Genomic DNA, 25,616 nt, shown 5'->3' with positions numbered 1-25,616 from the left:
AACGAGCAAATCCAGTTGCGAGCAAGGTCATGGAACGGATTAAACTCGCAAGTAGAGGTTCCACTGTATTTACATTATTTCTTATGGGAAATATTGATTCAGTTTTCACATGTTTTGGTTTTGGAACGACCTTCAAGAACTGATTAAATTTGAAAACCGGGGTTCCACTGTACTTAATAACTGCCATGATCCATTATGATGAAAATAAAGTCCGGTGTCATTCCTTTATTGAATACTAGCTAGTTATCTGAACAGAGTAGTGGAAGAGTACTGAATATGGTCTTCTACTGTGATAAAGTAAGGAAGGAAGCATTTCTGGACAGCTCTGAGGTGTGATCATCCTAAAGACTGATTTTTCTTGATATTTACTTAGAAATGGATATACGTAGTATAACAGGGGTGGTAATAATGTAAAGTAAGAAAAAGTTTTCCACAAATACTGTAGATGAGATTTTGCCACTGAAGTTGATACTGTAGTATGTGTGTATATCAACAAAAACAGTTAATGTTCATTTAGTGAAATGATATACCCAAACACTGTGAGCATACTATATTTGGTCATTTGATCTGTAATGGGCTATTTTGGATTTTTCCAGATACAGAATATAACATAAATATGTTTTAGGCTTAATAAAAATAAAATATGTGATATATAAATGAATCTTCATGATATGATAAAAAAATATCTTTATCATAAACAATATTGTATATTTTTTGGAGACTAACAAACATGTAATTGAAGGAAATATTCTGCACAAGATAAACATCACCAATAAAACTTACCTTAAACTTGGGCATCCAGTACAACATGCGACGATGCTTGCGTACAGGATGACTATACATTCCAAAAGTGTTCATGAGAATTTCTTCTGACTCTGAGTCCGGCATTACTCCTGTAAAATCCAGTGATTTAATATAGCAATTCTGATGTTTTAATTATTATAATTTAAATAAACATTTCTTACAAAAATATTTTGCATATTTTTTATTTATTATTTATTAACACATTGGCCATCTCCCACCAAGGCAGGGCGGCCCGAAAAAGAAAAACTTTCATCATCATTCACTCAATCACTGTCTTGCCAGAGGTGTGCTTACACTACAGTTATAAAACTGCAACATTAACACCCTTCCATCAGAGTGCAGATAATGTACTTCCCGTCTCCAGGACTCAAGTCCAGCCTGCCGGTCTCCCTGAATCCCTTCATAAATGTTACCTTGCTCATACTCCAACAGCACATCAAGTCCTAAAAACCATTTGACTCCATTCGCTCATAACATGCTCACATATGCTTGCTGGAAGTCCAAGCCCCTCACACACAAAATCTCCTTTACCCCCTTTCCTCCAACCTTTCCAAGGCTGACTCCTACCCCTCCTTCCCTCCACTACAGATTTATACACTCTAGAAGTCATTCTATTTCCTTCCATCCTCTCTACATGTCCAAACCACCTCAACAACCCCTCCTCAGCCCTCTGGACAATAATTTTCATAATCTCGTACCTCCTCCTAATTCCCAAACTACAAATTCTCTGCATTATATTCACACCACACACTGCTTTCAGACATGACATCTCCACTGCCTCCAGCCTTCTGCTTGTGGCAATATTCACCACCCATGATTCACACCCATATAAGAGTGTTGGTATAACTATACATACATTTCCCTCTTTGCTTCTATGGACAAAGTTCTTTGACTCCACAGACTCCTAAGTGCACCACTCACCTTTTTCCCCTCAACAATTCTATGATTCACCTTATCTTTTATAGACTCATCTGCTGACACGTCCACTCCTAAATATCTGAATACATTCACCTACATATTCTTTCCCTCCAATCCGATATCCAATCTTTAATCACCTAATTTTTTTATCATCACCTTACTCTTTCCTATATTCACTTTTAATTTTCCTCTTTTACATACCCTACCAAACTCATCCACCAACTTCTGTAACTTCTCTTCAGAATCTCCCAAAAGCACAGTGTCATCAGCAAAAAGCAACTGTGACAACTCCCACTTTGTGTTAGATTCTTTATCTTTTAACCCCACACCTCTTGCCAACACTCATACATTCCCTTCTCTTACAACCCCATCTATAAATATAGTGGAACTTTGGCTTATGAGTGACCCACCAAACAAGTTTTTCAGGATACGAGCAGTCGCTCGGTCGATTTTTTGTTTCTGGATACGAGCAAAAATTCAGGATGCAAGCTTCTCCCTCAAACAACTTTTTTTTTAGACCTCCAGATCTTACAAAATTAAAAGTGAATATATAATTGTAGTTTATTGTCGTGATGTATTATGTTGTTTTAACTGCTTAAAACTATAATTGCAACAAAAATAATAGTATTTCTTACCTTAAATTGTTGGTGCTGGTATTTGTGGATAATTGTGAAGAGAGTGGAGAGTTATGTTGTGGTCCTACTGGGCTGAGGTGGATGGTAGAGGTTCTGGTACTGAAGTTGGTGGTTGTACTGGAGTGTGCATAAATTCTGTAATGGATTTCTGCTGTATTTTACCCTGCAGTACATTATACAACTGATGGTAAGGCATCAGCTGCTCTAGACACCATTTCAGGGTCCTCTTCAGTGAAAAAGTCTAACTTTAAGTCATTCAGTAAGTCAGTCAAGTCATTCAGCCAGTCAAGTCACTCAATCAGTCAGTCAAGTCAGTCAGTCAGTCAGTTAAGTCAATCAGTCAAGTCATTTAGTAAGTCAGTCAAATCATTCAGTAAGTCAATCAAGTCATTCAGTCAAGTCAGTAAGTCAGTCAGTTAAGTCATTCAGTCAATCAGTCAGTCAAGTCATTCAGTCAGTCAGTCAAGTCAGTAAGTCAGGTCAGTAAGTCATTCAGTCAAGTCAGTAAGTTATACAGTCAAGTTAGTAAGTCATTCAGTAAGTCAGCAACACTGGTATGCCTACTGGGTGTCATAACTGCATGGCAGATACAAGATATGGCAATTAACCCTAACAGGGTTGACAGGCCCTCTCTCAAACTTGTTCTCAGGGTCGAAAAATATTCGAAAAAAAAAAAAATTCTAATGAAAAGATAGTTTTTTTTTGTGAGTATTACAGGCAAAAAGAAATTTTTGCGATCAATACTTACGGAGATATGGAGGCGTGAAGTTAACAGAAATTGAATCGCATACTGCAACATTGCTGACTGCTGGTCACTCGGTAATAGTTTATTTTGTTATTTCTACTCTTTTCTTTTATTTTTTTAAATTTTATTTTTTCAAGTAACTTTTATGGCCTTTGAGACCAATATAAGACTACAGTAGACCCTCACCTAACGATATTAATCTGCTTCTGAAAGCTCATCGTTAGCTGAAATTATTGTTAGCTGAATTATTTTCCCCATAAGAAATAATGGAAATCAAATTAATCCGTTCCTGACACCCCAAAGTATGAAAATTTTTTTTTTTTTACCACATGAAATATTAATTTTAGTACACACAAACTGACACTTACCTTTATTGAAGATCTGGTGATGATTGATGGGATGGGAGGAGGGGAGTGTGTGGATGTTGTTAATGTTTAGATGGGGAATCCCCTTCCATTAGGACTTGAGGTAGCAAGTCCTTCTCTGGGGTTACTTCCCTTCTTTTAATGCCACTAGGACCAGCTTCAGAGTCACTGGACCTCTGTCGCACAACATATCTGTCCATAGAGGCCTGTACCTCCTGTTCCTTTATGACTTTCCTAAAGTGGGTCACAACATTGTCAGTGTAATAGTCACCAGCACGGCTTGCAATAGCTGTGTGAGGGTGATTTTCATCAAAAAAGGTTTGCACTTCAAACCACTTTGCACACATTTCCTTAATCTTTGAAGTAGGCAACTTCTTCAATTTCTCTATGCCCTCCTCCGGAGCAGTTTCCTCAGGTCTGGCCTCTTGCTGTTGAAGATGGTCTAGCAGCTCATCAGTGGTTAGTTCTTCATTGTCCTCCTCCACCAACTCTTCCACATCCTCCCCACTAACCTCCAACCCCAAGGACATCCCCAATGCCACAACTGATTCCACAACTGGCATACACTTCTCAGGGTTAGCCTCAAATCCTTCAAAATCCCTTTTGTCTACACATTCTGGTCACAGTTTTTTCCAAGCAGAGTTCAAGGTCCTCTTAGTCACTTCCTCCCAAGCCTTACCTACAATGTTTACACAATTGAGGATGCTAAAGTGATATCTCCAAAACTCTTTTAGAGTCAATTGAGTTTCTGTGGTCACTACAAAGCACCTTTCAAACAGCTTTTGTGTAGAGTTTTTTGAAGTTTGAAATGACCTGCTGGTCCATGGGCTGCAGGAGAGGAGTGGTATTAGGAGGCAAAAACTTGACCTTAATGAAGCTCATGTCCCCAGAAAGTCAGTCTGCCATGTCTGAAGGATGACCAGGAGCATTGTCTAATATCAGGAGGCACTTAAGGTCCAATTTCTTTTCAATTAGGTAATTTTTCACAGTGGGGGCAAATGCATGGTGTAACCAGTCATAGAAAACGTCTCTAGTGACCCATGCCTTACTGTTTGACCTCCACATCACACACAAATTAGCCTTGAGGACATTGTTTCTCCTGAACACTGTGGGAGTTTCAGAGTGATACACCAATAAAGGCTTCACTTTGCAATCACCACTAGCATTAGCACACATCAACAGAGTAAGCCTGTCTTTCATAGGCTTGTGTCCTGGGAGTGCCTTTTCCTCCTCAGTAATGTAGGTCCTGTTTGGCATTTTCTTACAAAACAGGCCTGTTTCGTCACAATTAAACACTTGTTCAGGTTTCAGTCCTTCACTTTCTATGTACTCCTTGAATTCCTGCACATATTTTTCAGTCGCTTCGTGGTCCAAACTGGCAGCCTCACCATGCCTTATCACACTATGTATGCCACTACGATTCTTAAATCTCTCAAACCAACCTTTGCTGGCCTTAAATTCACTCACGTCACCACTAGTTGCAGGCATTTTTCTAATTAAGTCCTCATGCAACTTCCTAGCGTTTTCACATATGATCGCTTGAGAGATGCTATCTCCTGATATCTGTTTTTTGTTTATCCACACTAATAACAGTCTCTCAACATCTTCTATCACTTGCGATCTCTGTTTCGAAAACAAAGTTGCACCTTTGGCAAGAACAGCTTCCTTGATTGCCATTTTCTTGGCCACAACAGTAGCGATGGTTGATTGGGGTTTCGTATACAACCTGGCCAGCTCGGAGACACGCATTCCACTTTCGTACTTAGCAATTATCTCTTTCTTCATATCCATAGTAATTCTCACCCTTTTTCCTGTAGGGATGGCACTAGAAGCTTTCTTGGGGCCATGGTGACTTATTTTGCAGGGTAAAATCACTAAAAACGCTGTGATAATATGAAATGTTCCGATTGTATGCTTGGATGCGACCGCGGTGGCTGGCTTGTAAACACTGGCACCCACGGGACAAGTGAGGCGCGCTCAGGCCACACGTGGACGCGTCTCGAACGAATCTCATTGGGTGAGTTTTTTAGCGCTAGCCGAGGCAAAATTTTTGCACTAAAATGTATCGCTAGCCGGATTTAACGTTAGGCGATGCCATCGTTAGCTGAGGGTCCACTGTATTTGGTATATATTCACTCACTGTATACTACACAATAACAGCACAAACTTTGCTGTCATTATATTGTTTACATGTTTACACAAACCAACAATAAAAAATTTTGTTTATTACTGTTTTTCTATCAAATATATACACATATAGAGTCACTGGACAGGTTCCTATAACTACAAGTGGGGGTGGACTTGTAAATATGCTGAGTCACCGGTGTGTCTTTTGTCACAATGATGCATGATACTACAACTCACTAACCCTCACTGTCTTCCACAACACATTCCTTCCTCCCCACAAACCTACTGTCCTTCTTTTCTTCCTTCTCTCCATCCTTCCATCCATCCTCTCATCTCTTCCTACCTACCTTCCCTCCTTCCTTCCTTCCTTCCTCTCATCTCTTCCTTCCTTCCTCTCATCTCTTCCTACCTACCTTCCTTCCTTCCTCTCATCTCTTCCTACCTACCTACATTCCCTCCTTCCTTTCTTCCTTCCTTCCTTCTTCCTTCATTCAAGTAATTTTATGGCCTGTGAGACCAATATAATGTATATTGAATGTATATTCACTCATATACTACACAATAACAGCACAGTCATTACATTGTTTACAAAACATGTTTACACAAACCAACAATAAAAAATGTTGTTTATTACTATTTTTTCTATCACATATATACACATATAAAGCCATTGGACACTTCCCAGAACTGCTACAGCTTCTGTAAAGTTCATAGTTGTTGTGTGGGGGTGGACTTGTAAATATGCAGAGTCACTGGCGTAATTAATGTCACAGTGACAAATAACACCATCACTCACCACCCTCACTGCCTGTCAACTTCCTCTTCACCTCACCAACCCACATGGAAATAAGTCACTGTCTGAATTTTTTGGGTTATCCTAGGTTGATGGTCTCCTTCCTTCTTTCCCCTCATTCCTTCCTTCCTTCCATCCTTCCTTCCTTCCTTCCTTCCTTCCTTCCTTCCCTCCTTCCCTCCTTCCTTCCTTCCTCCCTTTCTTTCTACCTTCCTTCCTTCCTTCCTTCTTTCCCTCAGGTTTCCTGGGCATTGCTTTCGGTCACAAACTCCTCAAAACCATGAAATTCATCTTCACTGACACTTCCATCTGTGTTTGAACTGTCACTCGGGAACAAAAGAGCCCCAATTAGCCGAGGAGTGAGGAGTTTCTTAGCACTAGACATGGTGAACAAGGTGTAATAAAATGGCTTTCCCACAATGCACCACTGGGTCCCCGATTTTTTTTGTACTGCGCACACTGACTATGGAGACCCATTCTCTCACATCTAGGACTACCAGCCTTTTCCTGCTTGATTTGAGGACACTAGAATTTATGTGTACTAGTACATCAATAACCCTGGCGCGTAAGACGTACTAGTATGTCGGAAACCCTGAAAGGGTTAAGAGATCAAACCACAATTAACAAACACAGCTAGCGTGTAGGAGAGAATTGGAACTGAACACATATTCACGAAGCTGGGATGGTGGTGTCAGGAGTGTGGGAGTGTCGGGGGATGGCAGGGGATGGCGGGAGGTCTCCCCTGCTGACCCACAACAAGGCGGCCGCTTGAGGTAGGGAATAGCTGCCACCACTTGTCACGTAATGACATATTTTATTCATTCTAGAGTATATATAAGGTTTCTATGTTGTTTATATTGTTTATTATATCATATTAACCCTTTGACTGTTTTGGTCGTATATATACATCTTACAAGCCAGTGTTTCGGACATATATACAGTGGACCCTCGCCTAACGCTATTAATCCGTTCCTGAGAGCTCAACGTTAGGCGAAATTATCGTTAGGCGAATTAATTTTCCCCATAAGAAATAATGGAAATCAAATTAATCCGTTCCTGACACCCCAAAGTATGAACAAATAAAAATTTTTACCACATGAAATATTAATTTTAATACACACAAACTGAAGAAGACATGCACAGTTACATGACACTTACCTTTATTGAAGATCTGGTAATGATTGATGGGATGGGAGGAGGGGAGACTGTGGATGGTGTTAATGTTTAGAAGGGGAATCCCCTTCCATTAGGACTTGAAATGACAAGTCCTTTTCCGGGGATACTACCCTTCTTCTTTTAACCCTTTGACTGTTTTGGTCGTATATATAAGTCTTACAAGCCAGTGTTTCAGACGTATATATACTCAATAATTCTAGCGGCTTCAAATCAAGCGGAAGAAAGCTGGTAGGCCCACATGTGAGAGAATGGGTCTGTGTGGTCAGTGTGCACCACATAAAAAAAATCCTGCAGCACACAGTGCGTAATGAAAAAAAAAAAACTGATCGTTTTTTTGGATTAAAACGCCGACTTTGAGGTGTATTTTCGTATAGTATTTATCGATGTATTTGCGTTTTCATGGTCTTAGGTGATAAAATGGAAAACATATTACAGAAATAGAGATGATTTTATTACTTTGACGATGAAAAGGACCTTGAAACTGAGCTCAAAGTAGCAGAAATTTTCGATTTTTATCAATGTTCAGGAGTAAACAAATCACACCACACGTCCAATACACGTCAACTGGGGAGTCTAATATTCTTTCAGTAGTGCACTGATATTATTTATACAATTTTTACAATAATGCAGTAGTCTGCATAACAGTAAATTTTGTATTTTTTTGTATGAATAAAAAATAAAAATAGAAAGCAATAATAATATAAGAGGGGCCTAGAGATGTGACTAATGAACAGAGGATATATTATTTTAGTGCCAAGAATGTCTACCTTGTTTATTTTGGACCCTATTTTGAAATTGGCATCTTTTTTAGTTTGCGTGAAATTGGCCAAATTGCCAATTTCTGACCACAATATTGGGTAGTTCAAATTGGTAAATGGGAGGTTTCTTGTACTCAGCTGATAGATAAAATGGAGTTCTAAAGAAATAGCTATGAGTTTGGTCAACTGGAACAACAGAATTGGCTGAAAATAGGGCTCAAAGTCGGCGAAATCGCCGATACGCATATGTCGCCAAGACAGCTAACTTCGCGGGAGCGTAATTCCATGAGTTTTCGACCAAATTTCGAACTTTTGGTGTCATTGCCATCAGGAAAAGATTCTCTATCATTTCATAAGAAAAAATAATTTTTTTTTTAAATTCAGCGACATAGAATGACAGTTTCAGAAAGGGGCCTGAAACAGTCAAAGGGTTAATGCCATTAGGACCAGCTTGAGAGTCACTGGACCTCTGTTGCACAACATATCTGTCCATAGAGGCCTGTACCTCCCGTTCCTTTATGACATTCCTAAAGTGTTTCACAATATTGTCAGTTTACAGGTTGCCAACATGGCTTGCAATAGCTGTGTGAGGGTGATTTTCATCAAAAAAGGTTTGCACTTTAAGCCACTTTGCACACATTTCCTTAATCTTTGAAGTAGACAACTTCTTCAATTTTTCTATCCCCTCCTCCGAAGCAGTTTCCTCAGGTCTGGCCTCTTGCTGATGAAGATGATCCAGCAGTTCATCAGTGGTTAGTTCATCATTGTCCTCCTCCACCAACTCTTCCACATCCTCCCCACTAATCTCCAACCCCAAGGACTTCCCCAATGCCACAATGGATTCCTCAACTGGCATAGGATTTCCAGGGTTAGCCTCAAACCCTTCAAAATCCCTTTTGTCTACACATTCTGGCCACAGTTTCTTCCAAGCAGAGTTCAAGGTCTTCTTAGTTACTTCCTCCCAAGCCTTACCTATAATGTTTACACAATTGAGGATGCTAAAGTGATCTCTCCAAAACTCTCTTAGAGTCAATTGAGTTTCTGAGGTCACTACAAAGCACCTTTCAAACACAGCTTTTGTGTACAGTTTCTTGAAGTTGGAAATGACCTGCTGGTCCATGGGCTGCAGGAGAGGAGTGGTATTAGGAGGCAAAAACTTGACCTTAATGAAGCTCATTTCCGCAGAAAGTCGCTCTGCCACGTCTGAAGGATGACCAGGAGCATTGTCTAATACCAGGAGGCACTTAAGGTCTAATTTCTTTTCAGTTAGGTAATTTTTCACAGTGGGGGCAAATGCATGGTGTAACAAGTCACAGAAGAAGTCCCTAGTGACCCATGCCTTATTGTTTGCCCTCCACAGCACACACAAATTAGCCTTGAGGACATTGTTTTTCCTGAACACTCTGGGAGTTTCAGAGTGATACACCAATAAAGGCTTCACTTTGCAATCACCACTAGCATTAGCACACATCAACAGAGCAAGCCTGTCTTTCATAGGCTTATGTCCTGGAAGTGCCTTTTCCTCCTCAGTAATGTAGGTCCTGTTTGGCATTTTCTTCCAAAACAGGCCTGTTTTGTCACAATTAAACACTTGTTCAGGTTTCAGTCCTTCACTGTCTATGTACTCCTTGAATTCCTGCATATATTTTTCAGCTTTGAGGTCCGAACTGTCAGCCTCACCATGCCTTATCACACTATGTATGCCACTACGATTCTTAAATCTCTCAAACCAACCTTTGCTGGCCTTAAATTCACTCACATCACCACTAGCTGCAGGCATTTATCTAATTAAATCCTCATGCAACTTCCTAGCCTTTTCACATATGATCGCTTGAGAGATGCTATCTCCTGATATCTGTTTTTCATTTATCCACACCAATAACAAGTCTCTGAACATCTATCACTTGCGATCTCTGTTTCGAAAACAAAGTTGCACCTTTGGCAAGAACAGCTTCCTTGATTGCCGTTTTCTTGGCCACAATAGTAACGATGGTTGACTGGGGTTTTGTGTACAACCTGGCCAGCTCGGAGACACGTACTCCACTTTCATACTTAGCAATGATCTCTTTCTTCATATCCATAGTAATTCTCACCCTTTTTCCTGTAGGGTTGGCACTAGAAGCTTTCTTGGGGCCCATGGTGACTTATTTTGCAGGTGCAATCAATAAAAAGGTTGTGATAATATGAAATGTTCCGACTGTATGCTTGGAAGCGACAGCGGTGACTGGCTTGTAAACACTGGCACCCACGGAACAAGTGAGGCAGGCTCAGGCCGCACGTGGACGTGTCTCGAACGAATCGCACTGAGCGAGTTTTTTAGCGCTAGCCGAGGCAAAATTTTTGCGTTAAAATATATCGCTACGAGGATTTAACGTTATGCGATGCTTTCGTTAGGCGAGAGGCCACTGTACTCAATAATTCTAGCAGCTTCAAATGAAGCAGGAGAAAGCTGGTAGGCCCACATGTGAGAGAATGGGTCTGTGTGGTCAATGTGCACCATATAAAAAACTGACCGTTTTTTTGGATTAAAACGCTGACTTTGAGGTGCATTTTCGTATAGTATTTATGGTTGTATTCTCGTTTTCATGGTCTCATCTGATAGAATAGAAAATATATTACAGAAACAGAGATGATTTTGATTAGTTTCACGATGAAAACGACCTTGAAATTGAGCTCAAAGTAGCAGAAATGTTTGATTTTTATCAAAGTTCAAGAGTAAGCAAATCACACCACACGTCCAATGTACATCAACTGGGGAGTTTAATATTCTTTCACTAGTGTGCTGATATTATTTATACCATTTTTACAATAATGCAGTAGTCTGCATAACAGTAAATCTTCTATTTTTTGTATGAATAAAAAATAAAAATAGGAAGCAATAGTAATATAAGAGGGGCCTAAAGACGTGACTAATGAACAGAGGATATGTTATTTCAGTGCCAAGAATGTCTACAATGTTTATTCTGGACCCTATTTTGAAATTGGCATCTTTTTTAATATGCATGAAAATGGCCAAATTGCCAATTTCTGACCACTTTACTGGGTAGTTCAATTGGTAAATGAGCGGCTTCTTGTATTCAATTGATAGAAAAAATGGTGTTCTAAAGAAATAGCTATGAGTTTGGTCAACTGGAACAATGGAATTGGCCAAAAATAGGGCTCAAAGTCGGCAAAATCGCTGATGCGTATATGTCGCCGAGACCCCTAACTTCGTGGGAACGTAATTCCATGAGTTTTTGACCAAATTTCGTACTTTTGGTGTCATTACCATTGGGAAAAGATTCCTATCATTTCATAAGAATTTTTTTTTTTTTCCAAAAATTTTTTGACATAGAATGCCAGTTTCAGAAAGGGGCTTGCAACAGTCAAAGGGTTAAATGAATTGTGATGGATAAATATTAGCATCATATTGAAGTATTTTTGTTCTGCCTCCCAGAGCAGGAATTCCACTGGAACGGATTAATGGCATTTCAATTAACCCTTTGACCGTTTTGGTAGTACATATACGTCTTATGAGCCAGTGTTTCAGACATATATATACTCAATAATTCTAGTGGCTTCCAATCAAGCAGGAGAAAGCTGGTAGGCTCACATGTGAGAGAATGGGTCTGTGTGGTTAGTGTGCACCACATAAAAAAAATCCTGCAGCACACAGTGCGTAATGAGAAAAAAAAAACTCTGACCGTTTTTTGGGATTAACCCTTTCAGGGTTGGTGCCGTATCAGTACAGCTTGCACGCTGGGTTGGTGCCGTACAAGTACGCATAAATTCTAGCGCCTTCAAATCTAGTGAAAGCTGGTAGGCCTACATATGAAAGAATGGGTCTATGTGTCGGTGTGCGCAGTATAAAAAAAGATCCTGCAGCACACAGTGCATAATGAGAAAAAAAAACTTCGCCCATGTTTTTGGTTTAAAACAGCAACTTTGCAGTGTATTTTCGTATGCTATTTATGGTTGTATTCAAGTTTTCCTGGTCTCATTTTATAGAATGGGAGACATATTACGGAAATTGAGATGATTTTGATTGGTTTCACAATGAAAAGTACCTTGAAATTGAGCTCAAAGTAGCAGAAATGTTCGATTTTTGCCAAAATTCAAAAGTAAACAAAACATGCCATGCGTCCAATAAACGCCAACTGGTGAGTCTAATGTTCTTTCACAAGTGCGCTTATATTATATATACCATTTCTACACTAATGCAGTAGTCTGCATAACAATAAATCTATTTTTTTGTGAGAATAAAAATTCAAAGTGGAAATCAAACAATATGTAACAGAGGCCTGAGGACATGACTAATGAACAGAGGAAATGTCATTTTAGTGCCAGGAATGTCTGTCTTGTTTATTCTGGACCCTATTCGGAAATTGGCATCTTTTGAAATTTGTGTGAAATTGCCAAATTCTGACCATTTTATTGGACAGTTGAAATCGGTAAATGGGTGGTTTCTTGTACTCATTCGATAGAAAAAAATGGAGTTCTAGCAAAGTAGTTATGATTTTTATCAACTGGTACAGTGGAATTGGCCGAAAATAGGACTCAAAGTGGGCAAAATCTCTGATGCGTAAGCAACATCGAGACCGCTAACTTCGCGAGAGCATAATCCCGTAAGTTTTCCATCAAATTTCATACTTCTGGTGTTGTTATGATTGGGAAAAGTTTCTCTATCATTCCATAAGAAAAAATAAATATTTTTTTTTTCGAAAAATTTCTGACCCTGAGAACAAGCTTAGGAGAGAGCCTGCCAACCGTGAAAGGGTTAAAACGCCAACTTTGAGGTGTATTTTCGTATAATATTTATTGTTGATGTTTGATTTTTACCTATGTTCAAGAGCAAGCAAGTCACACCACACGTCCAATACACATCAACTGGGGAGTCTAATATTCTTTCACTAGTGCACTGATATTATTTATACCATTTTTACAATAATACAGTAGTCTGCATAACAGTAAATTTTGTATTTTTTGTATGAATAAAAAATCAAAATAGAAAGCAATAGTAATACAAGGGAGGCCTAGAGACATGACTAATGAACAGAGGATATGTTATTTTAGTGCCAAGAATGTCTACATTGTTTATTCTGGACCCTATTTTGAAATTGGCATCTTTTTTAATTTGCGTGAAATTGGCAAAATTGCCAATTTCTGACCACTTTATTGGGTAGTTCAAATCGGTAAATGGGCAGTTTCTTGTACTCAAATGATAGAAAAAATGGAGTTGTAAAGAAACAGCTATGAGTTTGGTCAACTGGAACAACAGAATTGGCCAAAAACAGGGCTCAAAGTCGGCGAAATTGCTGATGCGTATATGTCGCCGAGACCGCTAACTTCGCAAGAGCATAAGTCCGTGAGTTTTCAACCAAATTTCATACTTTTGGTGTCATTACCATCAGGAAAAGATTCTCTATGATTTCATAAGAAAAAATAATTTTTTTTTTTTCCAAAAATTTTGCGACATAGAATGACAGTTTCAGAAAAGGGCTTGCGACAGTCAAAGGGTTAATTTAAATGAGGAAAATTGACTCAGCATATGAGCAGATTGGGATTCGAGCAAGGTCACGGAATGGATTAAACTAATAAGCTGAGGGTTCACTGTATATTGAACAACCTCTCTTACATACTCTAACCTGAGCCTCACTATCCTTGTAAAAACTTTTCACTGCTTTCAGTAACTTACCTCCTATTCCATACACCTGCAACATCTGCCACATTGCCCCCCTATCCACCCTGTCACATGCCTTTTCCAAATCCATAAATGCCACAAAAACCTCTTTACCCTTATCTAAATACTGTTCACCTATATGTTTCACTGTAAACACTTGGTCTACATCCCCCTTACCTTTCCTAAAGTCTCCTTGTTCATCTGCTATCCTACCCTCTGTCTTACTCTTAATTCTTTCAATAATAACTCTACCATACACTTTACCAGGAATACTCAACAGATTTATTCCCCTATAATTTTTGCACTCTCTTTTGTCCCCTTTGCCATTATACAAAGGAACTATGCATGCTCTCTGCCAATCCATAGGTATCTTACCCTCTTCCATACATTTATTAAATAATAGCATCAACCACTCCAAAACTGTTTTATATCCAACCTGCTTTTAACATTTCTATCTTTATCCCATCAATCCCAGCTGGCTTACCCCCTTTCATTCTACCCACCGCCTCACAAACTTCCCCCACACTCACAACTGGCTCTTCCTCACTCCTACAAGATGTTATTGCTCCTTGCCCTATACATGAAATCACAACTTTCCTATCTTCATCAATATTTAACAATTCCTCAAAATATTCCCTTCATCTTCCCAATACCTGTAACTCTCCATTTAATAACTCTCCTCTCCTATTTTTAACTGTCAAATCCATTCATTCAACAGGTTTCCTCAACTAACTAATCTCACTCCAAGACTTTTTTTATTTTCAACAAAATTTGTTAATAACATCTCACCCACTCTCTCATTTGCTCTCTTATTACATTGCTTCACCACTCTCTTAACCTCTCTCCCTCCTTGCATCACTTCTACTTTGTAAAAACCTCTCATATGCTAACTTTTTCTCCCTTACTACTCTCTCTACATCATTCCACCAATATTTTATTATCCCTTAACTAATAAGCCATTATTACAAACTTAAAAATGTGTTTGTATCATTAATTGTACTACCGCATCTTCTACCCCTGTACTACCCTTTCCTTAGCTCTAACTCTCTCAGATAATCCTGACTTAATCCCATTTATTTCTCCTCACTAAAACTCACCTACCCCCTTCAGCTTTGTTTCACTTAGAGCCAGGACATCCAACTTCTCATTCATAACATTAGCAATCAACTCTTTCTTATCATCTGCACTACACCCACGTACGTTCAAGCATTCCAGTTTTACAAAGTTTTTCTTCTTCTCTTTTTAAGTATTTTCTACAGGAGAAGGGGTTACTAGACCATTGCTTTCAGCATTTTAGTCACCTCATACGACACGCATGGCTTAGAGGAAAGATTCTTTTCCACTTCCCCATTGAGAATAGGGGAAATAAAGAAGAAAAAAACTGTTAAGAAAAAGAAGAAAAACTGAGATGTGTACTCACCTAGTTGTGGTCGCAAGGGTCGAGTCACAGCTCCTGGCCCTGCGTCTTCACTGGTCTCTACTCGTTTGGTGTGTATGTATATACAGTGGAACCTCTACTTGCGAGCATGTCCACGTGCGAGTTTTTCCAAATATGAGCAGTCGTTGGGTCGATTTTTTGCTTCCATACGCGAGCAAAATTTCCACAAGCGAGCAGACCTCAAGGCAGGTTCCTTGACACTGGTGAGGGGCTCTTGCTCTTGATCTCGGAAATTTTATCTCATTTGTTTGTTGGACTATCTTATTGAAACTTGGGCAATGTATGATGGAAAGATGCTTCTTAATGTACACCAAAAATGAAAGAAATCTAAGCATAAATAATGGAGTTCGCTTCTCAGCAATTAGCCACCCCTTAGTGGTAATTTCAAATGGTTTTTATGATTGTATTCTCGTTTTTTTGGTCTCATTTGATAGAATGGAAGATAAATTACAGAAATAGATATGATTTTGATTGCTTTCATGGCGAAAAGTACCTTGAAATAGAGCTCAACCTAGGAGAAATGGTCAATTACTTGGCTGTTTCAGTGTAAACAAATGTAAATCTTATATTTTTTGTGAAAAAAAATTACAAATTATTTATATAATAATAATGATAATAATAATAATAATAATAATAATAATAATAATAATAATAATAATAATAATAATAATAATAATGAAAGAAATCTAAGCATAAATAATGGAGCTCACTTCTCATAATTAGCCACCCCTTGTTGGTATTTTCGTATGGTCTTTATGGTTGTATTCTCGTTTTTTTTGGTCTCATTTGATAGAATGGGAGATATATTACAGAAATAGATATGATTTTGATTGCTTTCATAACGAAAAGTGCCTTGAAACTGAGCTCAACCTAGGAGAAAAGATCCATTGCTTGGCTGTTTCAGTGTAAACAAATGACGTCACTGTCCATTCCAATATGCAGTCGTGAATGGGTTGACATATTTATACAATTATTGCAATAAGGAATAACAGTAAATCTTATATTTTTTGTGTGAATCGGTGGGAATCGGCCAGTGTGATAATAATAAAAATAATAATAATATGTATAATAATAATATGAATAATAACAATACGTATAATAATAATAATAATAGTATAATACAATAATAATAATAATAATAATAATAATAATAATAGTATAATACAATAATAATAATAATAATAATAAATGTATAATAATAATACATATATAATAATAATGTACTACATATAATAATTATAATAATACACGGCTTCAAAAGGCTGTCAATAGATGGCAGTATTTACCACAACAAAGAGGGAGCGGTTGTGGCCACCTCCACCTGTTACATAATGACATATTTTATTCATTCTAGAGTACAGTGGACCCTCGCATACTGTTGGCATCACATAATGTTAAATCCGCATACCGATACATTTTATCACTAAAATTTTGCCTCGCATAGCGCTAAAAAACTCGCGCAACGCTATTCGTCCGAGACGCGTCTATGTGGCCTGAGCCAGCCTCACATGTTCCGCCGGTGCCACTGTTTATAAGCCAGTCTCCGCGGTAACATCCAAGCATACAATTGGAACATTTCATATTATTACAGCGTTTTTGGTGATTTCATCTGCAAAGTAAGTGACCATGGGCCCCAAGAAAGCTTCTAGTGCCAACCCTACAGGTAGTAGGTTGGTAGACAGCAACCACCCAGGGAAGTACTACCGTCCTGCCAGATGACTGTGAAACAAAAACCTGTAACTGTTTTGCATGATGGTAGGATTGCTGGTTTCTTTTTCTGTCTCATAAACACGCTAAGATAACAGGGATATCTTGCTACTCCTACTTACACTTTGGTCACACTTCACAGACACGCACATGCATATATATATATACATACATCTAGGTTTTTCTCCTTTTTCTAAATAGCTCTTGTTCTTTTTTATTTCTTCTATTGTCCATGGGGAAGTGGAAAAGAATCTTTCCTCCGTAAGCCATGCGTGTCGTATGAGGCGACTAAAATGCCGGGAGCAATGGGCTAGTAACCCCTTCTCCTGTATACAATTACTAAAAAAGAGAAGAAGAAAAACTTTATAAAACTGGGTTGCTTAAATGTGCGTGGATGTAGTGCGGATGACAAGAAACAGATGATTGCTGATGTTATGAATGAAAAGAAGTTGGATGTCCTGGCCCTAAGCGAAACAAAGCTGAAGGGGGTAGGAGAGTTTCAGTGGGGGGAAATAAATGGGATTAAATCTGGAGTATCTGAGAGAGTTAGAGCAAAGGAAGGGGTAGCAGTAATGTTAAATGATCAGTTATGGAAGGAGAAAAGAGAATATGAATGTGTAAATTCAAGAATTATGTGGATTAAAGTAAAGGTTGGATGCGAGAAGTGGGTCATAATAAGCGTGTATGCACCTGGAGAAGAGAGGAATGCAGAGGAGAGAGAGAGATTTTGGGAGATGTTAAGTGAATGTATAGGAGCCTTTGAACCAAGTGAGAGAGTAATTGTGGTAGGGGACTTGAATGCTAAAGTAGGAGAAACTTTTAGAGAGGGTGTGGTAGGTAAGTTTGGGGTGCCAGGTGTAAATGATAATGGGAGCCCTTTGATTGAACTTTGTATAGAAAGGGGTTTAGTTATAGGTAATACATATTTTAAGAAAAAGAGGATAAATAAGTATACACGATATGATGTAGGGCGAAATGACAGTAGTTTGTTGGATTATGTATTGGTAGATAAAAGACTGTTGAGTAGACTTCAGGATGTACATGTTTATAGAGGGGCCACAGATATATCAGATCACTTTCTAGTTGTAGCTACACTGAGAGTAAAAGGTAGATGGGATACAAGGAGAATAGAAGCATCAGGGAAGAGAGAGGTGAAGGTTTATAAACTAAAAGAGGAGGCAGTTAGGGTAAGATATAAACAGCTATTGGAGGATAGATGGGCTAATGAGAGCATAGGCAATGGGGTCGAAGAGGTATGGGGTAGGTTTAAAAATGTAGTGTTAGAGTGTTCAGCAGAAGTTTGTGGTTACAGGAAAGTGGGTGCAGGAGGGAAGAGGAGCGATTGGTGGAATGATGATGTAAAGAGAGTAGTAAGGGAGAAAAAGTTAGCATATGAGAAGTTTTTACAAAGTAGAAGTGATGCAAGGAGGGAAGAGTATATGGAGAAAAAGAGAGAAGTTAAGAGAGTGGTGAAGCAATGTAAAAAGAGAGCAAATGAGAGAGTGGGTGAGATGTTATCAACAAATTTTGTTGAAAATAAGAAAAAGTTTTGGAGTGAGATTAACAAGTTAAGAAAGCCTAGAGAACAAATGGATTTGTCAGTTAAAAATAGGAGAGGAGAGTTATTAAATGGAGAGTTAGAGGTATTGGGAAGATGGAAGGAATATTTTGAGGAATTGTTAAATGTTGATGAAGATAGGGAAGCTGTGATTTCGTGTATAGGGCAAGGAGGAATAACATCTTGTAGGAGTGAGGAAGAGCCAGTTGTGAGTGTGGGGGAAGTTCGTGAGGCAGTAGGTAAAATGAAAGGGGGTAAGGCAGCCGGGATTGATGGGATAAAGATAGAAATGTTAAAAGCAGGTGGGGATATAGTTTTGGAGTGGTTGGTGCAATTATTTAATAAATGTATGGAAGAGGGTAAGGTACCTAGGGATTGGCAGAGAGCATGCATAGTTCCTTTGTATAAAGGCAAAGGGGATAAAAGAGAGTGCAAAAATTATAGGGGGATAAGTCTGTTGAGTGTACCTGGTAAAGTGTATGGTAGAGTTATAATTGAAAGAATTAAGAGTAAGACGGAGAATAGGATAGCAGATGAACAAGGAGGCTTTAGGAAAGGTAGGGGGTGTGTGGACCAGGTGTTTACAGTGAAACATATAAGTGAACAGTATTTAGATAAGGCTAAAGAGGTCTTTGTGGCATTTATGGATTTGGAAAAGGCGTATGACAGGGTGGATAGGGGGGCAATGTGGCAGATGTTGCAAGTGTATGGTGTAGGAGGTAGGTTACTGAAAGCAGTGAAGAGTTTTTACGAGGATAGTGAGGCTCAAGTTAGAGTATGTAGGAAAGAGGGAAATTTTTTCCCAGTAAAAGTAGGCCTTAGACAAGGATGTGTGATGTCACCGTGGTTGTTTAATATATTTATAGATGGGGTTGTAAGAGAAGTAAATGCGAGGGTCTTGGCAAGAGGCGTGGAGTTAAAAGATAAAGAATCACACACAAAGTGGGAGTTGTCACAGCTGCTCTTTGCTGATGACACTGTGCTCTTGGGAGATTCTGAAGAGAAGTTGCAGAGATTGGTGGATGAATTTGGTAGGGTGTGCAAAAGAAGAAAATTAAAGGTGAATACAGGAAAGAGTAAGGTTATGAGGATAACAAAAAGGTTAGGTGATGAAAGATTGAATATCAGATTGGAGGGAGAGAGTATGGAGGAGGTGAACGTATTCAGATATTTGGGAGTGGACGTGTCAGCGGATGGGTCTATGAAAGATGAGGTGAATCATAGAATTGATGAGGGAAAAAGAGTGAGTGGTGCACTTAGGAGTCTGTGGAGACAAAGAACTTTGTCCTTGGAGGCAAAGAGGGGAATGTATGAGAGTATAGTTTTACCAACGCTCTTATATGGGTGTGAAGCGTGGGTGATGAATGTTGCAGCGAGGAGAAGGCTGGAGGCAGTGGAGATGTCATGTCTGAGGGCAATGTGTGGTGTGAATATAATGCAGAGAATTCGTAGTTTGGAAGTTAGGAGGAGGTGCGGGATTACCAAAACTGTTGTCCAGAGGGCTGAGGAAGGGTTGTTGAGGTGGTTCGGACATGTAGAGAGAATGGAGCGAAACAGAATGACTTCAAGAGTGTATCAGTCTGTAGTGGAAGGAAGGCGGGGTAGGGGTCGGCCTAGGAAGGGTTGGAGGGAGGGGGTAAAGGAGGTTTTGTGTGCGAGGGGCTTGGACTTCCAGCAGGCATGCGTGAGCGTGTTTGATAGGAGTGAATGGAGACAAATGGTTTTTAATACTTGACGTGCTGTTGGAGTGTGAGCAAAGTAACATTTATGAAGGGATTCAGGGAAACCGGCAGGCCGGACTTGAGTCCTGGAGATGGGAAGTACAGTGCCTGCACTCTGAAGGAGGGGTGTTAATGTTGCAGTTTAAAAACTGTAGTGTAAAGCACCCTTCTGGCAAGACAGTGATGGAGTGAATGATGGTGAAAGTTTTTCTTTTTCGGGCCACCCTGCCTTGGTGGGAATCGGCCGGTGTGATAATAAAAAAAAAAAAAAAAAAAAAAATTACTATAGAGATGAAGAAAGAGATCATTGCTAAGTATGAAAGTGGAGTACATGTCTCCGAGCTGGCCAGGTTGTATAATAAACCCCAATCAACCATCGCTACTATTGTGTCCAAGAAAACGGCAATCAAGGAAGCTGTTCTTGCCAAAGGTGCAACTGTTTTTTCGAAACAGAGATCGCAAGTGATAGAAGATGTTGAGAGACTCTTATTGGTGTGGATAAACGAAAAACAGACAGCAGGAGACAGCATCTCTCAAGCAATCATAAGTGAAAAGGCTAGGAAGTTGCATGAGGATTTAATTAGAAAAATGCCTGCAACTAGTGATGATGTGAGTGAATTTAAGGCCAGCAAAGGTTGGTTTGAGAGATTTAAGAATCATAGTGGCATACATAGTGTGATAAGGCATGGTGAGGCTGCCAGTTTGGACCACAAAGCAGCTGAAAAATATGTGCAGGAATTCAAGGAGTACATAGACAGTGAAGGACTGAAACCTGAACAAGTGTTTAATTGTGACGAAACAGGCCTGTTTTGGAAGAAAATGCCAAGCAGGACCTACATTACTCAGGAGGAAAAGGCACTCCCAGGACATAAGCCTATGAAAGATAGGCTTACTCTGTTAATGTGTGCCAATGCTAGTGGTGATTGCAAAGTGAAGCCTTTATTAGTGTATCACTCTGAAACTCCCAGAGTGTTCAGGCAAAAGAATATCCTCAAGGCTAATTTGTGTGTGCTGTGGAGGGCAAACAGTAAGGCATGGGTCACTAGGGACTTTTTCTATGACTGGTTACACCAAGCATTTGCCCCCAATGTGAAAAATTACCTAACTGAAAAGAAATTAGACCTTAAGTGCCTTCTGGTGTTAGACAGTGCTCCTGGTCATGCTACAGACTTGGCAGAGCGACTTTGTGGGGACATGAGCTGCATTAAGGTCAAGTTTTTGCCTCCTAATACCACTCCTCTCCTGCAGCCCATGGACCAGCAGGTTATTGCAAACTTCAAAAAACTGTACACAAAAGCTCTGTTTGAAAGGTGCTTTGTAGTGACCTCAGAAACTCAATTGACTCTAAGAGAGTTTTGGAGAGATCACTTTAGCATCCTCAATTGTGTAAACATTATAGGTAAGGCTTGGGAAGGAGTGACTAAGAGGACATTGAACTCTGCTTGGAAGAAACTGTGGCCAGAATGTGTAGACCAAAGGGATTTTGAAGGATTTGAGGCTAACTCTGGGAATCCTATGCCAGTTGAGGAATCAATTGTGGCATTGGGGAAGTCCTTGGGGTTGGAGGTTAGTGGGGAGGATGTGTAAGAGTTGGTGGAGGAGGACAATGAAGAACTAACCACTGATGAGCTGCTAGATCATCTTCAACAGCAAGAGGCCACACCTGAGGAAACTGCTTCGGAGGAGGGGATAGAGAAATTGAAGAAGTTGCCTACTTCAAAGATTAAGGAAATCTGTACAATGTGGCTTAAAGTGCAAACCTTTATGGATGAAAATCACCCTCAGACAGATGTTGCAAGCTGTGTTGGCAACCTGTACACTGACAGTGTTGTGAACCACTTTAGGAAAGTCATAAAGGAACGAGAGGTACAGACCTCTATGGACAGATATGTTGTGCAACAGAAGTCCAGTGACTCTGAAGCTGGTCCTAGTGGCATTAAAAGAAGAAGGGAAGTAACCCCGGAAAAGGACTTGACACCTCAAGTCCTAATGGAAGGGGATTCCTCTTCTAAACACTAAGACCATCAACACTCTCCCCTCCTCCTATCCCATCAATCATCGCCAGATCTTCAATAAAGGTAAGTGTCATGTAACTGTGCATGTCTTCTTCAGTTTGTGTGTATTAAAATTAATATTTCATGTGGTAAAAAAAATTTTTGTTCATACTTTTGGGTGTCAGGAACAGATTAATTTGATTTCCATTATTTCTTATGGGGAAAATTAATTCGCATAACGATAATTTCGCATAACATTGAGCTCTCAGGAACAGATTAATAGTGTTATGCGAGGGTCCACCGTATACAGTGGACCCCCGCATAACGATTACCTCCGAATGCGACCAATTATGTAAGTGTATTTATGTAAGTGCGTTTGTACGTGTATGTTTGGGGGGTCTGAAATGGACTAATCTACTTCACAATATTTCTTATGGGAACAAATTCGGTCAGTACTGGCACCTGAACATACTTCTGGAGTGAAAAAATATCGTTAACCGGGGGTCCACTGTATATCGTGTTTTTATGTTATTTATATTCTCTGTTATGTCATATTAGATGAACTGTGATATATAAATAAGCAGTATAAATGATATTAGCAAAATTATTTATGAAGAATTTTGCCCGATGTCCAGACAAACTCTCGTCCACCGCCGACACCGCCCATACCACTACATAAATGACATATTTTATTCATTCTAGAGTATATATCATGTTTCTATGTTATTCATATTGTTTGTTATGTCATACTAGATGAACTGTGATAGATAAATAAGCAGTATAGATGATATTAGCGAAATTATTCACGAAGAATTTTGCCCGGTCTCCAGACAAACTCTCATCCACCGCCGACACCGCCCATACCACTACATGAATGACATATTTTATTCATTCTAGAGTTTATATCTTGTTTCTATGTTATTCATATTGTTTGTTATGTCATACTAGATGAACTGTGATATATAAATAAGCAATATAAATGATATTAGCGAAATTATTCATGAAGAATTTTGCCCGATGTCCAGACAAACTCTCGTCCACTGCCAACACCGCCCATAGCACTACATGAATGACATATTTTATTCATTTTAGAGTATATATCAGGTTTCTTTGTTATTTATATTGTTTATGTCATATTGGATGAAGTAAGATAGATAAATAAGCCGTAGAGTTGATATCAGCGAAATTATTAAAGTACAGAATTCCACTGGAACAGATTAATTGCATTTCAATTAATTTAAATGAGGAAAATTGATTCTGCAAATGAGCAAATCCAGTTGCGAGCAAGGTCATGGAACGGATTAAACTCGCAAGTAGAGGTTCCACTGTATATGCATGTGCATGCCTGTGTAGTGTGACCTAAATGTAAGTAGACGTAGCAAGATGTAACTGTTATCCAGCGTGTTTATGAGACAGAAAAAAGACACCAGCAATCCTACCATCATGTAAAACAGTTACAGGTTTCTGTTTTACGCTCACTTGGCAGGACAGTAGTACCTCCCTGGGTGGTTGCTGTCTACACCAACTTACTACCTATATTTTGTATAATGTTGATATAATGCTATAAAGTGTGCACACTACATCATTAGCATAAATAACTTAAAAAGAAAGAAAAACTAATATAAATTTTAAGGCCTACATTTTTTAGCACTTCAGCCATTTGCCACCGAGATATGGTGACTCGATAAAGAAGAAAACCCTTTCCCTGTAACTTATTTAATCACTGTCTTTCCAGAAGGGCACCAACACAACTGTGACTGAATAAGTGACAGTGAAAGCATTTTCCTCTTTGTTGGGCCACCTTACCTCAGTAGCAACCTGCTGGAGTGTTAAAAAATATGATACCCAATACACAACACAAAGTACAAAAAAAAAAAAAAATCCACTACTATGTAGCCAACTCTAAATTACTTATCCTATGTATACTACACAAATACCAATTGTATCTCTCATGTAGTATATGTGTATTGTTGAATCAGTCCAGGGGGTGCAGGGGGACATTATCCATCCTCAGGAAAATTGGCAAAAATTGAATATTTCCACTACTTTGAGCCCAATTTCACCTGGGCCCTGGAACTATTCAAAATCATCTCCATTTCAGTAGTACATTTTCTATCAAATGATGCCAAGAAACAGCCAATAAAATCCTAAGAACCATCCAAGAAAGCACCTCAAAGTCACTATTTCAAACCAAACACATAGTTGAGGTTTTGGTTTTCCTATCACGCACTGCATATGGCAAAATTTTTTTTACACTGTGTACACTCACCATACAGACCCATTCCCTCACATTTAGGCAAAATTTACCCCTCATAGAATATCTGAGAGAACTACTCTGAAGATAAGATCTATGTGACAGCCACTGAGAGGGTTAATGAACAGAGAAAAGGGTGCTTTTGTTGCTGGAATACCTAAAGTTTTTGTATTGTACTCACTTATTTAAACTGGAATTTGCTGACAAGTGCAAAATTGGCTAAATTACATACTAGTAAGATAGATGGGATTTGGGTCAGTCTGAACAAAATCGCTGTTGTGTAAACTATTCCCCGAACTCTAACTTCACATCTGCATAACCTCATTACCATTCAAGGTAAATATATTTTTTAAAATGCCCACACAGAAGCTTTTAATCAGGGGCTGTCAATGCTTAAAGAGTCAACTCACCCAATATATAATTTCAACCATTAATTATGTTTAATCTTGCCTTAGCTTCATGCAGTACATCCAGGTAATACAGGTTGGCCATCACTAATCCGGCAATCAGTTATCTGGTTCCATCAGTAATCTGGCACTAATTTCGGCTAGCATAATTTCAAATTTCATCATTATACTGACTCAAATCATTATACTGACTCAAATTATTATACTGACTCAAATCATTATACAGGTACCATCCAACTTACGGAACCGAATTCGGTTCCGAGAAACCGGCCGTAAGTCGAAATGGACGTAAGTCGAACCTTACTACTGAATATCAACATCACATGTTTGTAATGACTTTATTTTATTGTTTTATTTTGGTATTTCATTTTTTACTTTACTTTTTATGCTGTTAGTACTGTATTTTATACTGTAAGGTTTTGGATAAACGCTGTGTACAACACAAACAGTTGTTTATTTCCCTGAAATTTGGCGTAGAAAAAAGGTCATAAGTTGAATGGTCGTATGTCGAGCAGGTCATAAGTCGGATGGTAAGTGTAGACTCAAATCATTATACT

At 39.0% G+C, this 25,616-nt stretch overlaps 1 protein-coding gene across 4 annotated transcripts in view; it reads right to left on the bottom strand.

Annotated features, from left to right (window-relative positions):
- ECSIT (evolutionarily conserved signaling intermediate in Toll pathway, mitochondrial) overlaps positions 1–25,616 on the bottom strand; it is a 148,887-nt gene that overhangs the window by 48,123 nt on the left and 75,148 nt on the right. For all 4 annotated transcript variants that reach the window (XM_053775696.2, XM_053775697.2, XM_053775694.2 and 1 more), the window contains exon 5: positions 784–893. In XM_053775696.2, the coding sequence (XP_053631671.1) occupies positions 784–893 (110 nt within the window). The remainder of the gene's footprint in view (positions 1–783; positions 894–25,616) is intronic.

Source organism: Cherax quadricarinatus, chromosome 10 (assembly GCF_038502225.1).
Source record: "Cherax quadricarinatus isolate ZL_2023a chromosome 10, ASM3850222v1, whole genome shotgun sequence".
NCBI classification, from domain to species: Eukaryota; Metazoa; Arthropoda; class Malacostraca; order Decapoda; family Parastacidae; genus Cherax; species Cherax quadricarinatus.
This window is presented reverse-complemented; position numbering and strand designations above follow the sequence as displayed.